The sequence below is a fragment of the Gouania willdenowi genome, chromosome 16, assembly GCF_900634775.1.
Source record: "Gouania willdenowi chromosome 16, fGouWil2.1, whole genome shotgun sequence".
NCBI lineage: Eukaryota > Metazoa > Chordata > Actinopteri > Blenniiformes > Gobiesocidae > Gouania > Gouania willdenowi.
Window position 1 is genome coordinate 10,556,191 of NC_041059.1, and position 13,460 is coordinate 10,569,650.

The window sequence follows — 13,460 nt, forward strand, 5'->3', positions numbered from 1 at the left end:
TTGGTACTTCTTGACTGATGTGTAAAGCCCTATCTGTCAAAAGACATCCTGGATTCTGTTCAATCATCGAAGTAAATAAAAACCCCTGTGATTATTCAGTGGCAGATGAAGGATTTTGCCACCTCCTACAGAGTATAGTGCACACAGTCTTCTTCACAAAGCTCTATTTGAACCAATCCACCCTTGTAATTTTCTCCATAGAGGAAGCCATAATAAATCAATGATGCACTCTTTTAAAATGAAAATAAAGAGGTCTAGTGACTAAGCCCTGAATTCCCTCTGATGTTAAAGCTCTGCGAGCGCTTGGCAAGTTAGAGTAAATGTCCCTTAAATTCTTCCAATACCGCAAAGTATCTCAGACATGAATATTAATTAAATTGGTTTGGCCCAACAACCCCCGTGAGGTGGATAAAAGCCAGGGTGTGGAAGTGTTGGAGAACAGGAAGCTGCAGCGTGTGCCTTATTCTGAACTCTGACATCAGACACAACAGGACTTCACTGTCACATCCAGAGTCAAACGGAGCCAAACAGTCCCCAGAAATAGGTGGTCATGCCAACATTCTCACTGTAGCATCGGTCCACAAACACAAACAAAGGCCTGCAAACAAGCCTTTATCAGGAAATAGAAACAGTCAAACATTAAAACATCTGTTCACCTGTTTCTAGTTTTGAATCAGTGGAAATTTTGACTAAAAGTTTTATCAACCATATTTTTTAATTGACAATAACTAGACTATGACTAATTAAAAAAATAACTAATTAACAAAAACTATTCTAAAATATATTGGATTGGATTGGTTTATTGGTCAGAGACAGAGCATTGACATTCTACACTGGTCAGACCCATTTGACGTCTATGTTACAAATATGAATATTATAAAATGAATTGCTAATCAAAGCAAAATAATATACATATAAATGTATATATACAATATATACATAAACAATATTAACTACTAATAAAAGCAAAAGTACATGCATACATACATTTAGTCGACTAAAATCTTAATGTCATTCAGTTGATTAAAACTAGGCTATAACTATAATGTACAGAATTTTGCCTCAAACTAAGTTCCAATTTAGTCAAAAGACTAAAACTGAATCAAAATAAACAGTGTATTGAATGAGAGATGTGTAGAATTCCTGTATTAATTAATATTCTGTGTTTCTTGTTATTTTAAAAGCATTTTAAATCTGGGACATTGCTGCTACCTTTGCACCAATTCTCAAACCAACTTTCAATGATTTTTTGCAAACAATAGAATCTTCATCTCTACTCACATTCAGCCTTAGCACAGACCAGGCTAGCTGAAGGGTAGCTGAACGAGCGCAGAATGGCTCCGATGGCCAGGCTCAGGTCCTCGTTACTGGGGTACAGAGTAACTGAGGCAAAGCGAAGGTACGGCAGCCGCGGGGTTTCCTCCGGACCAATTTTTACATGAGGAATCTATGAATAAAAAAAATAACATCACATTTTTTATTCAGTTCAGTAAGAAGAAAAAAAACATATCACTAGGTTGAGGTTACCTACAAGTGCGTGTCAAGATTTACTAAACAGAAATAAAAAAAATATACTGAGAAGATTGAGATGCACATCAAATACGGAAAAAAAAAAAGTAATATATGATGATCAGATCAAAATGTATATATTTTGGAGAGAAAAAAACATTATCAACATTCATGTTAGCATTTAGAATAATGACCAATCTGAGCATTAATACAGGAAAGAACAAAGGGTTTTGTCTTTGTAGTCCTTTTATGTGGGTTTTCTTGGTGGTTTTTTGTTTTTGTTTTTAGACCTTTTCGTGTTTTTTCTTTCTTTTCGTCTATTTTATTGCCAATATGGCAGATTTTTGTTGCCTGTTTGTGTGTTTTTAAAGTAATTATGTGTGTTTTTGCTATATTTTTTGTGTTATTGTTGTCTTTTTGTCTGTTTTAGTCTTTGACGTCCTTTTGAGGTCATTTTGTGTTTAAGTGGTTGTTTAGTGTGTCTTTGTTATCATTTTGTGCACTTTTGCTGTCGTTTTCCTTGCTTCTGGAATTTTGTGTGTTATGTTGGGTTTCATATAACTTCCAACTTCCTGAATTACAATTTTGTTTTGGGGGCCGCACAAAGTTAGACCGAGGGCCGCATGTGGCCCTGGGCCGCCAGTTGCCTATGTCTGATGTAGGGTTTTGAATTTCAATAGGAGAACTGAATGACTTGGTGCATTCATCATGTAGTGCTTGGAAACTATTCTACATACAGTGCTTTGAAGAGCTTTGTTTGCATGTGTTTAGTGTGTGTGTGTGTGTTTATCACCTCTTTCTCCCCACATATGTGACTGACAGTAGAGCCGGAGGCGGGGCTGGAGGCGGGACCTATCACAGAGACAACGCCTTTGGGCAGAATCTGACACACTGAAAGGAAAGAAGGAAAATAAACCCTAAGAGTGTGAACACAAACCTTTCCCTCTGTGAGCTTTGGATTGCAGCTCAAAGTTAGCACACAGCAGAAGCTCCAGTCAGGGAGAAAATGTGCATATCCAAAACCCTGTTGTTATGACGTTTGGAGCAATCTGTCTCATTAAAATCTGAGTGGTTTATAGAGAGAAACACCAAGGACAACGGAAAGCAGCAATGGGTTACATGCTGCTATTATTTAAACAGCATTGCACAGCATTAGTCAGCATTTAATGACTTTACTGTCTGGACATACTGTATCTTAGACCAATTACAGCCCTGCAGTCAGAAATCTCAACAGGCTGGTGACTGATTTCCACTGAACATTTTGCACGTTTAGCAGATGTAAAGGAAATTATGTGCATCAGTTTCTTGTATTTAAATTTCATAGCCATGTCTACTAACCATTGTTCCTTTAAATCAGTTTGTACCTTCCTGTGAATCAGCATACAGTATTCTCAAGCAATGCTTCTGCTGTATAAAAACTAAATAGATATTCCCACTATTCCCGTAATGAAAATTAAGAGTTTGTTTCCTATACTTTGAGAAACATTTTCTGCCTGCATTGGTTTTCTCTGGTCTCCTGCTTTTAATTTCCTCACTAAATACATGACTGATTAAAAACAAGAAGGAACAGGACAGGTTATATTTGCTGTCTGTCCCACACTTGCCTAGCGGACCAGTGTGAAATTGTTACTGACAGCCGTAACAGACTCACACACCCTGCTGCCAAAAACAATTCAATGATTGTAGTTATTTCGAAAAAGAAAAGTTCAACATGTTTGGAAACAGGTTTGCTTCTTTTTCTGGCGGTAGTTGAAGGAGACAAGGTGGGTTTTTTCGATTATTTATCTTACTGTTGCAGCATTTAGAGCTCACAGTTTATTACTTTCACAGCACAGACTGCATAATTTTCTGATTGTGTGTAGAAATAATTATTATAATAATTCTTGTCATTTACATAGAGAGTATAAAGGATATTTGACTGCTATAAATCCCCCTGTGTATCATATATAGAAATACATCTCTCAAAATCACATTTTTTCAGTCACATTCTTGTGTTTCCTCTTCTTTCGGTCGGTAATGAACGTAATGTAGTGTAACAATCAACTTACAGTGAGTGACATATCTGGGTTCCTGTTCACAAAAGACACACATCATTAAGCTAGCATTTGCATTAGCATTAGCATCCTCCTATGAGCAGAGCCTCAAACGTGCCATTGACAGTGTTTTGGTAACACTTTACTTGAAGTTTTATACATAAACGCTGACATTACGATGCCATTATGATGACACGACACCTGTCATTAGTATGAATAAGGTGTCATGAAGGCTGTCATTAAGTGTTGTTCGTCATCCTAACCCTAACCCTTCGTTAACCAAAACCCTAACCCTAACTCTAACCCAACCGTAGGCCTAGCCCCTAACCCCACTAGATCCCTCCACTTAACCACAAAATGCCAACATAGCTCCAAAGGTGTCATAATGACAGCCTTCATGACATCTTATTCTGCTGAGAGCTCCAAATAATTTATCTTAGTGAATCCGCCCTTAAGTGTGCATTGTGCAATGTGTCTGCAGATAATGAGGTGTGCATGCATACGCACAAGCAAGCGTGTGTATACGTGTGTGCATGTGTTGCTGTAAGATGATGAGCAATCTGATACAGGGACCAAAAAAAAAAAATCTGCTGGGAGCAAACAAGCCTGTCAGCGTCTCCTGCCCATTGGTCAAGGACAACCACCCACACACACACACACACACACACATATACCTGCTATCCTAGTGTTTGTATAGACATGTTGCCAGTAGCTGGTGGCTGGGTCAGTGACCTATTAAAATAGGAGCAGGGAGACTGTGTCTTCTCAGTGCTTGGACTCAGCTGTGGCTCTTCAGTCTTTGCAAATGTTCTGTTTTAACTCTGTATATCGATAGGATTTTTCTGAAGCAGCCTCTGCGGTACGCTGCTGTCTTCTTTTCACTGCACTGCTGATCTGTATTATTATGTGATGATTTGTTTTCATCATGTTCCACGCTGTACACAGTGCCAGCTGTTACTAGAGGGCATGGGTCCACTGTTTTTAATGAGACAGTCTTACTGTCCATTACTGGTCTCCGATGACATGTTTACTAATCAGCAAAACCCCCTGCAGGCTTCTAACTTCATGAAAGGAATGATGTTTTGTCATTGCGGGTAATCTTTTGAGATTGTTGCTTGTAAAAAAAAGACATTTTGGCAAATGTAGTTTGTTTTTCAGAAAACTGTCAGAAGCCTACTTAAAGCTGCAGTATGTAGAATGGTGAGACGCTCCCTCCCCTCCTGAACAAAACTCAGCGGTTTTCTTGTGAACGCTTGCGGAAACATCTGTGGAGATCTTAGCAACTTTTTTCTCAATAAAGACTAGTGACAAATGTAGGGACTTTATCTTGTCTTATTGAAGAGTTTCCTGATGTTTTAGAGACATGAAAGCACGTATCACTCGCTGTTGTAAGGACCTCCAAATCCCAGCTGATCAGAGCGGACAGACACTCCACATCCACACTGCACATGAAATGCGTCTGTTCTCTCCACCTTAGATAATGTGTCTCTTAGGTTTACAAGCAATTTATCCCATCTGTTATCACTCTCTCTCTGACTCGGTATGTGGGGCAGACTCCGCATAGACTGAAAGCGAATCACGCGCAGTCCGCCGCTCATACCGAATCAGAGGGACCTCCATAGAGTTTGTTCCTCCTGAACACGTATGTGCCTTTAAACTGTTGCTTCTCCACCTCGGTCTGCCTTTTCCCTCTTGCTTTACCGTGTAACCGTGTAAGACTTCTGCTGAAACATCTGCCATTGGACTCACTACTATCAGATTGTAAACGTGCATTGACTTTTGATGAGCAGCTTGAGCAGCCAATAGCAATGCCCAAAACAGCTCATGGAGCACTCTGTTAGTTGAAAAATCTCTGATTGGCTGAAGTCCAGCGTCACGCCCCTGGATTTCTAAAGGTCATTCTCAAAGCGAGGAGAAGGAGCAGAGATTCACTGTCCACTCAGAACAATATGGATTACAATATGCTCAAAGACATTTATAGATTTTTGACCAAATGACACAAAAAAAAAACTTACATACTGCAGCTTTAAGTTTTGGGGAGGTTTTTTTGTTGTTGTCAGACTGAGAGACTCAGCAGTGCACTGTAAACATTCCTCTCTGCAATGGTCCCTAATAACACAATTTGCCAAGATAATGCATTAATCATTACTGACACAATTAGTGAGGTCTATTGCCTGTACTTAAGACTCCAAGCTTAAAATTTATGTTTGCTAGACTTTATGATTTTCTGACACTTTTAAGAGAATCTGCTGAATCGGTTCTTTTCGAAGTGCAGACTTGGCTCTACTCACTGGTGTCAGTGGTGTCGTACTGAGAGTCTTTTTGCAGCTCATATATGTCCACCTCTACTCGGGCTCGGGACGGACCCTCCATCACGCTGTTGATGTTCTCCCTAGCGAGGGCCAGCGCCAGCCGCTCCCCACGCCCACACACTGACTGGTCATCAAGGATCGCCGCTATAGAAAACAGCAAGACGAAGAAGGGAAGGGTTAAAACACCCAAGTATAAAGATGGAATGCAGTGAAGGAGAAATAAATAAACAAGACAAGTCGTATAAGTAGTTATCTATGTTTGTTTACATGTAGCTATATGAAGATGTGTTTATTTTTATCTAACAAAATCAATGTTCCTTACATCCACGCCCTTCAGATTAAATACATTTTTCTTGGTATACTTACACAATCTCACTGATTATTATAGAAATGTATTCAGATTTATGACAAACCTAGAAACCAACTTTATCAAACAAGTGTATATTATCTTTGGCTACTCATTAATCAACTGCAAACTGACTCAGATGTGTTGGTAAAATGGATATCAAGAAAGATTTGGTCTTGCATGATGTTAAAAAAGGAAAATAGCTATTATATTGCATCAGTAAGTTTCTCACCAAGTTAAAGTTGAGTTAAAAAAAACAAACAAATGTTTTCTATTGTGCAGTTCAAGCAGTTTCAAACACCAACACAAAAAAAGACACACAACTCAAAAGAATGCAGTAAGTTGATAAATGAGTTGATCAATCTTGTGTTTCTTCTGCATAAAATACAACATCATTGTAGCACTTATCCAGTCAGCAGTTTGTTTAAATTAAAAAAAAAAAAAAAAAAAAATATATATATATATATATATATATATATATATTTTTTTTTTTTTTTTTTTTTTTTTCCTAACATCTAATATTAGACATGCATGTTATTGCTTTATGCTTAGGGATGTTTTAAGTGAAATACAATCATTAAGTATTAAGTGTAAAGAGGGAATTAGGGCATGACATTAGAATAGAATAGAATAGAATAGCATTCTTTATTGTCATTGCACAAGACAATGAAATTGCAACATGCCCCTCCCAACAACATTTACCTACACTCTTAAAGATTAAAGCCAAACAGACACAATCATCATAAAAAAACAACATAAGGTACGATAAAAACAGTTCATCGTATAACAATTCTCATTGTAAATAGGTATAAAATATTTTTTTAAAAGACAGATATTGATCTAATTGCGCTTCTTTCATGAGTATTTTTGTTTTCTGGCCCACATGAGATCAAACTGGTTCAAATGGCCCCGAATTGCAGCAAGTTTGACACCCATGTTTTAGATGCTACCCTGGTCCACCACAGCTGGCTGTAAAGGAAAGCTTGTAATCAGGATTTCTGTCGAGATGCATTAGGACGCTGTCATTAGATTAGATTAAATAGGAGCAGGAAGACATCCTGAAACATGCAGAATAGGAGCTCTGTAGGACCAGACTTCAGCACTCCTGGCGTAAAGTGACCTTGTGAGTCGTCCACGTTCACCAACAGTGTGTTTGTGTTTCCAAAATCATTGCCAAGCATCTTTTTTTCTTTTGAACATAACATTATGTATGTTCTTCAAAATTCCTTCCATTGTGATCAAATGCAATAGATGTGTATTGCATGGAGATTGTTCATATGAATAAAAAATATTTAAAACTCTACCGACAGCCTTCAATAGCTAGCGATTGTTCATGCTGAATATTATCCATCAAGGTGAAAAGGTTTTTATTGCTATAATTTATTTTGTAATAGCACTTTTGACAGTTGGGAACATGAGCTGTCATGGCCGAACACATTTTAATATGATAAGCTTTAAAGGTACTATATCATGCATTTTTCACCCATCTCCATTTGTAAGAACCTCAAAAACATAGTATTTGAGGTTTATTTTCCCAAACTCGCCTGTTTTCCAGAGTTTTTGCCTCTGAAAAGTGACTTTCTGAGCAACGGGCTGTTTGGTGCCTGCTTATGCATATTCATGAGTGGGCGTGTCTATAGACACTGACTTGCCTGCATGCCTCGCTCTGAGGGAGATCAGGGATCACCAAAGGGATCTTCTTTTGCTATCCACACACTGTTGCTATTGTTTTGAGCCAAAAAACTGTAAATTACAGTGAAACACATTGTTTATACAGCAGCAGCACTCATTCAGCCGTTTAAAACACTCACCGGAGTGTTAAGCTGCTAAGTCACTTTCTCCTCCTCCAGATTTTGGCACAACACCGGTACTCGGCTACCACTCTGCTCGGCTTCGGCTCTTGGTGACGTCATCGACTAGTCGACGTCGACTCGACTAGTTGACGTCAACTAGTATGCACATAGAGTCGACCTTTAAAATGATGTAGTCGTTCAACCCCTAGCATGCACTACAGTCTATGTTCACTGTGGAGCTGTGGAGGCACTTCCTGGAGGGAGTGGTTCAGACTCTCTTGATGTCACAAAAGTTTGAACCGGAGGAACTGCTCGTTTTTCAGAAGAGGGCAGAGAAGCAGCTCAGACAGCAGGAATAGTGAGGATTGCTCAGAGATGCAGGAAGGAATCCCAATAACACTTTGGGGGTGTTTTTGATAAGGAGTTCACATTGTAACAAGGTTCAAAGCTCAAAAACATTGATTTGCATGATATAGGACCTTTAAAAGTACGGTTAAAAAAAGAAAGAAACTGTGTATCAGCCAAAAGTAAAGTAAAACCCCTTTTGGTTTACAGATACTTTGCCCTAAATCTGTCACCTCACAGTGCTCACTGTGTTTTGTTCCAGTTTGGGGGAAGGGGATCAAACCCAAGGATCCAGGATCTTAGAGGCCATGATGTGGGGCTGGGGATGTGGGGGGTGTCAGGGTGGCATGGCACTCACCCATTCTGACGGAGGAGAGCAGGGGAGCCTGACTGAGGGAGCGAGGTGGCATGTTGACTAACAGGAAGGAGAAGAAGTGTATTGACAGCAGCAATGCTGGCAGAGCCGGCATCTTCTACTGCTCCTCATGGAGAACGTCTGCTGGCTGCCTGTACCACCACCTGCAGGCACACAGAAAGCACAACAGGTTTCAGGTTACACCACTGCTCATTTTTTAGAAGAAACATTTTTGTCAAAGTTTTTGTCTACTCCTTTTTTTTCTGAGTGAAAATATTAAGAATATGACTCATTTAAAATACAAAATACATGTGAATGAAACCCATACAAAACATATTGACATTTTCATCAACTAATAAAAAACTACAATTTCACCACAAGGGACAAAATCCAAACACAACTCATGTGATGTTACACAATGATCACATAAAATATGTCTGTGTGTATTTACAAGCATTAATATCATTCCATTGTGGGTTGATAAATGATAATTATCCTGTATAATTTAGTAAACTAATTTTGACTAAAACCAAGTTGCATTGTATCGCATTATGATTTCATATGATCATAATTTACTCGTGTTAACTTTGTTGACAAAAAATTTTCGTCATAGTTTTCATCAACTATATCTTAACGTGACAATGACTAGTCAATGATTAATTGAAAAAAATACATGTGAACGCGAAAACTATATCAAAATATATTGATATTTATGTTTTTGTTTTGTTTGTTTGTAATCTTTATTTCTAAAACATGAGACAGTGAAATCAACAAAACAAAACAAAAAAATAATATTACATAATAAATAATTATATAAATCAATCATTATCATTAACATGCTCGAAAAAAGAAGTAGGAAGAAGTATAAAAACGTATTTAATCCTACCCCCTAATCTCTATTATATATGTATACACACATGCATACACACACGTACACACTTAATTTCCTATGTACAACTGCACATGAATATCAATATGGTAATATAGTAACACATTCACACATCAATGTACGCTAATATAATGATAACTATACCCGGTCTTATAAATTAATATATCAGTGTCAACAGTATATTAGATATTCATAGAAATAAAACAAAACTAAATTTAAGATTATATATATATATATATATATATATATATAATATCTCAGAGCCACCTAATGCCACCCCCAGAGAAACCTTTAAGCTCCCTCCTCTCTGTATCTGGTGAAAATGATTTGTTTATATTTATTTTAACTGGTTGATGTTTGACCAAACTAAAAACCAAACTGGGGGGGGGGGTCAAAAATAAAACCACTTTAGTTCCATGGAGAGAGGGACACGCATTAATACTCAGATAATAAATAATAAACTCAAACTAAGTTGCACTTTATTCAAAAGACTGACTAAAAATAAATCACAACTAACTGTTGTTAGCTGTGTTGACTAACAATCTTTGTCATAGTTTAAGTGACAATAAGAGTAATTGAAAGAAATACATATATGTTGATATTTTCATAGACTAATAAAAACTCACTTGGGACAAAATCCAATCAAAACTAATTTTTTATTTTGGAAAGTATCCAATCAAAACCACTTTAGTTGCAGGGAAGGCGGAACTAATATTAATACGATCTCATATCAGGCTTTATATTTAGGTTTACTATATATAAAGTAGATTTAGTCGACTAAAATCTTAATGTCATATATTTGACTAAAATAAAAACTATAACTGAAATAGTCCCGATGACTACATTTTGGCTAAAACTAAGTTGCATTTTAGTAAAAAGACTATGACTAAAACTAACTAATAATTTACTGGTGTTCATTTTGTTGACTAAATATTATTTTTAAGTGACAATAACTAGACTATGACTGAACAACTAAAAAAAAAAAATACATTTGAACAAAAACAAAAAAATTTCCATAGACAAAAAAAAAGATTAAATACAGTATCAATTATGCGATTACAATTATAATTGACCCCAACCCTGATATGTGTCTTGCCATGCGCCTATATAGTCCATTCTGTGTGTCTATGTTTGTTTGTTTACTCAAGGAAGCTGTGTTGGTGTGTCAAGGTTGTGCATGCTCGCTTCTACATAAAGGCTCGGCTGTCTCTTTATGTGTGGATGTCGTTTACTCAAGTTTTATTTGAACCTCCCCTGGAGTTTTCTTCAAGGCTAAACCTCATCTGTGCTAAGTGTCTCACTTTTCACACGAGATATAAGTCGGGTTGTACATTCAGTAACTCATTGTTGCACAGGTCGTGTGTTTCTGATGTAACACAAAGCAGCTTCATAGTCGAACACTTAAACTCACGGTTGCGACTGGTACTTTTGTTTTTTCCTTGATTAAAAAACTAAATAAACCTAAACACAAACTGAACGAAGGCATCATCTCAAAGAGAGACACAAAGTACTCATGTAACCGGTGTTAATTTTGATTTAGTTTTAGTCATAGTCTAAGTTTCCAAGCTTCAATTACCATTTATCAACCAGATGTGGGATACTATTAGGGCTAGTCTCGCCTTCTATCCAACTTAAATGTTTTATATTGGATACCTTTATGTGGGAAAGCTTGATATGAAACAGATTTTTATAAATGTTAACTACATATGTGTAGAACTGTACATAGAACTGTAACATGGTTCCCCAGTTTTGCATTAAATTAGAATTGGCAACTTTTGTAGAATTTTCATTTCAATTACAATTACAAAGTCAAGTATCTAAACACAATTACCATTTAATTACGATTACGACGGCAACACATTTTTAAAAAATGACAATTACGCCATATTTGTAATTAACTATCAATTACACGATTACAATTATAATTGACCCGAACCCTGCCTGGCAAATACACATGCTTTTTTTAACTTTTTCACCCTCACCCTCAGCACCCCACCCTCGACCAAGGAGCTTCTCAGAGCTCAGCTGAACTCCAGCGGTGCTAAGCAACCCTCTTCATGAGTGTCAAGTCCCTGCTCTGACTGACAACGTGACAAGGCGCCGTGAACAGATGATGAGATGAAAGGAGGGATGGGGACAAACAGACAGAGTGGGTGGGGGGGTGGGGGGTTTGTTGGTGACGACGCCGTGATGGTCGTGGCTCAACGTCTGCTTCACTGGTCCGTGCTTCACAGCCGTGACAGAACCTTAATTTGACCCCCGCAGCAACAAACAGGGACGCCGCTGGAAGACGTCGACTGACATGGCAACGTGTGAAGTGAAAAGAGTTGACATTGTGTCGCTGCACCATCCTTCTATTCATCAACGGCTCCAACAATACAGACTGTCGATCACATTCGTGAACAGACTTTCACAAGCCTCTCATATTTACAGCTATTTTCCCTGTCATCTCTCATGTTTTCAACTCAATAAAAACATGTGATTTCACACTATTTAAAACACTCCACACAATATTAAACAGTGTCCGTTTGTTCTTTGGTTATTAAACCCAAGTCAAAATAACAAATAAACAGTGTGGTTATTTTGTTTTACTGACTTAAAACCAAAACGGAAATACAGAAACAGAAGATTTAATTATAAATCTTTTTATAAATGTTTTTTTATTTATTTTTATTCTTAAAACGGAATAACCAAAGAACGAAACGTACTCAGATTAACATTTCTGTCTTACTCTAACATGTAACATAATGGCACTAAGTAAACACACCTCATGGCACATGAGGCAATAACAATCCACCTCACTGTTGTAAATATCTTTTTGTTATGGCACTGACTGAAGGGCTTTTTGCAATTCCGTTGTACGTAATACAATTAAATTCTATTCTATAGAATTCTATTCTATTCTATGTTGTTTTCTCAAATGGTGAACACGTGTGTGAGCATGTTTGTAATTCCAACAGCTGACGCCATACTGTGCAGATGGCCGTGTCTCATTATGGTTGTACCGCAGCTCACAGTAAACAGAGGCTGCGCGTATGCAAGGCCATCTGTACATAAGACGCACAGTAGAAGACGCAGGGCTCGCAGTGGGGCTCCATTATTTTTCTGATGTGAAGATCTTTCTTGTTTTAAATAATGGTGCTTTTGTTGTTTCTCACAGGAAAGCTGCTGGCTAATAATTACTGCCACCGGCGGCTACGAGTCACATGTTGCCGTCATACACTCGTGTGAAGCTGATTACCGTGACCGCATGTTGCGTTCACTGTGGCTCGCTGCTGTCACACAGATGTGCTTTCTGTTGCTCGGATGTCCTTTTTAGCAGCCGTGGGTGTTTAGTGTGCTTTAAACACCATGTGGCCTCTCTATGTTCTCTCTTCCCCTGTGTGTAGATGTGTGTGTGTGTGTGTGTGTGTGTGTGTGTGTGTGTGTGTGTGTGTGTGTGTGTGTGTGTGTGTGTACCTGTACAGTGTGTTCTAAGGCGAGTGTGAGCACTGCTTGCCTCGTGTGAGAAGATATTGATCGGGTCCAGCAGAAGTGTCAGACCCTCAGGTGCAGTCAATCAAAACAATGGGGTACCGGTCATGGTAGGGGTGCCTTTCTCAGGAGCCTCCTGATTGGCTATTACCAAGAGGCTGATTGCCATGATGACGAATAAGATCCTAACTGGTACTGTGGCCTCATCAATGATGGGATGGAACAGGTGCTTTTTCATTGTTATTGAGAGCTATTGACAGCATTAGACAGGGAAGATTATAGTGTCTATACTGCAGGGAGAAGAAAAGGTGGGAGGAGGAGATGGAAAGCAGCGATAGAAATAAGGAGGGAAAAAGAAGCCGAGGGAACGGGCTCGAGATGGAGAGGGAATAAAGAAACTAAAT

The 13,460-nt window shown here is 38.2% G+C and overlaps 1 protein-coding gene across 3 annotated transcripts in view; it reads right to left on the reverse strand.

Moving 5' to 3' along the window:
- The window catches only part of grik5 (glutamate receptor, ionotropic, kainate 5), a 137,938-nt gene that overhangs the window by 41,076 nt on the left and 83,402 nt on the right, over window positions 1-13,460 (reverse strand). For 2 of the 3 annotated variants that reach the window (XM_028469893.1, XM_028469892.1), the window contains exons 4-7: window positions 8,697-8,857; window positions 5,834-5,998; window positions 2,303-2,400; window positions 1,282-1,447 (exon numbers count right to left, since the gene is read on the reverse strand). The exons of the other annotated variant lie outside the window; for it this stretch is intronic. In XM_028469893.1, the coding sequence (XP_028325694.1) occupies window positions 1,282-1,447; window positions 2,303-2,400; window positions 5,834-5,998; window positions 8,697-8,808 (541 nt within the window). In that variant the 5' untranslated portion in view covers window positions 8,809-8,857. The remainder of the gene's footprint in view (window positions 1-1,281; window positions 1,448-2,302; window positions 2,401-5,833; window positions 5,999-8,696; window positions 8,858-13,460) is intronic. 3 annotated transcript variants of the gene reach the window in all.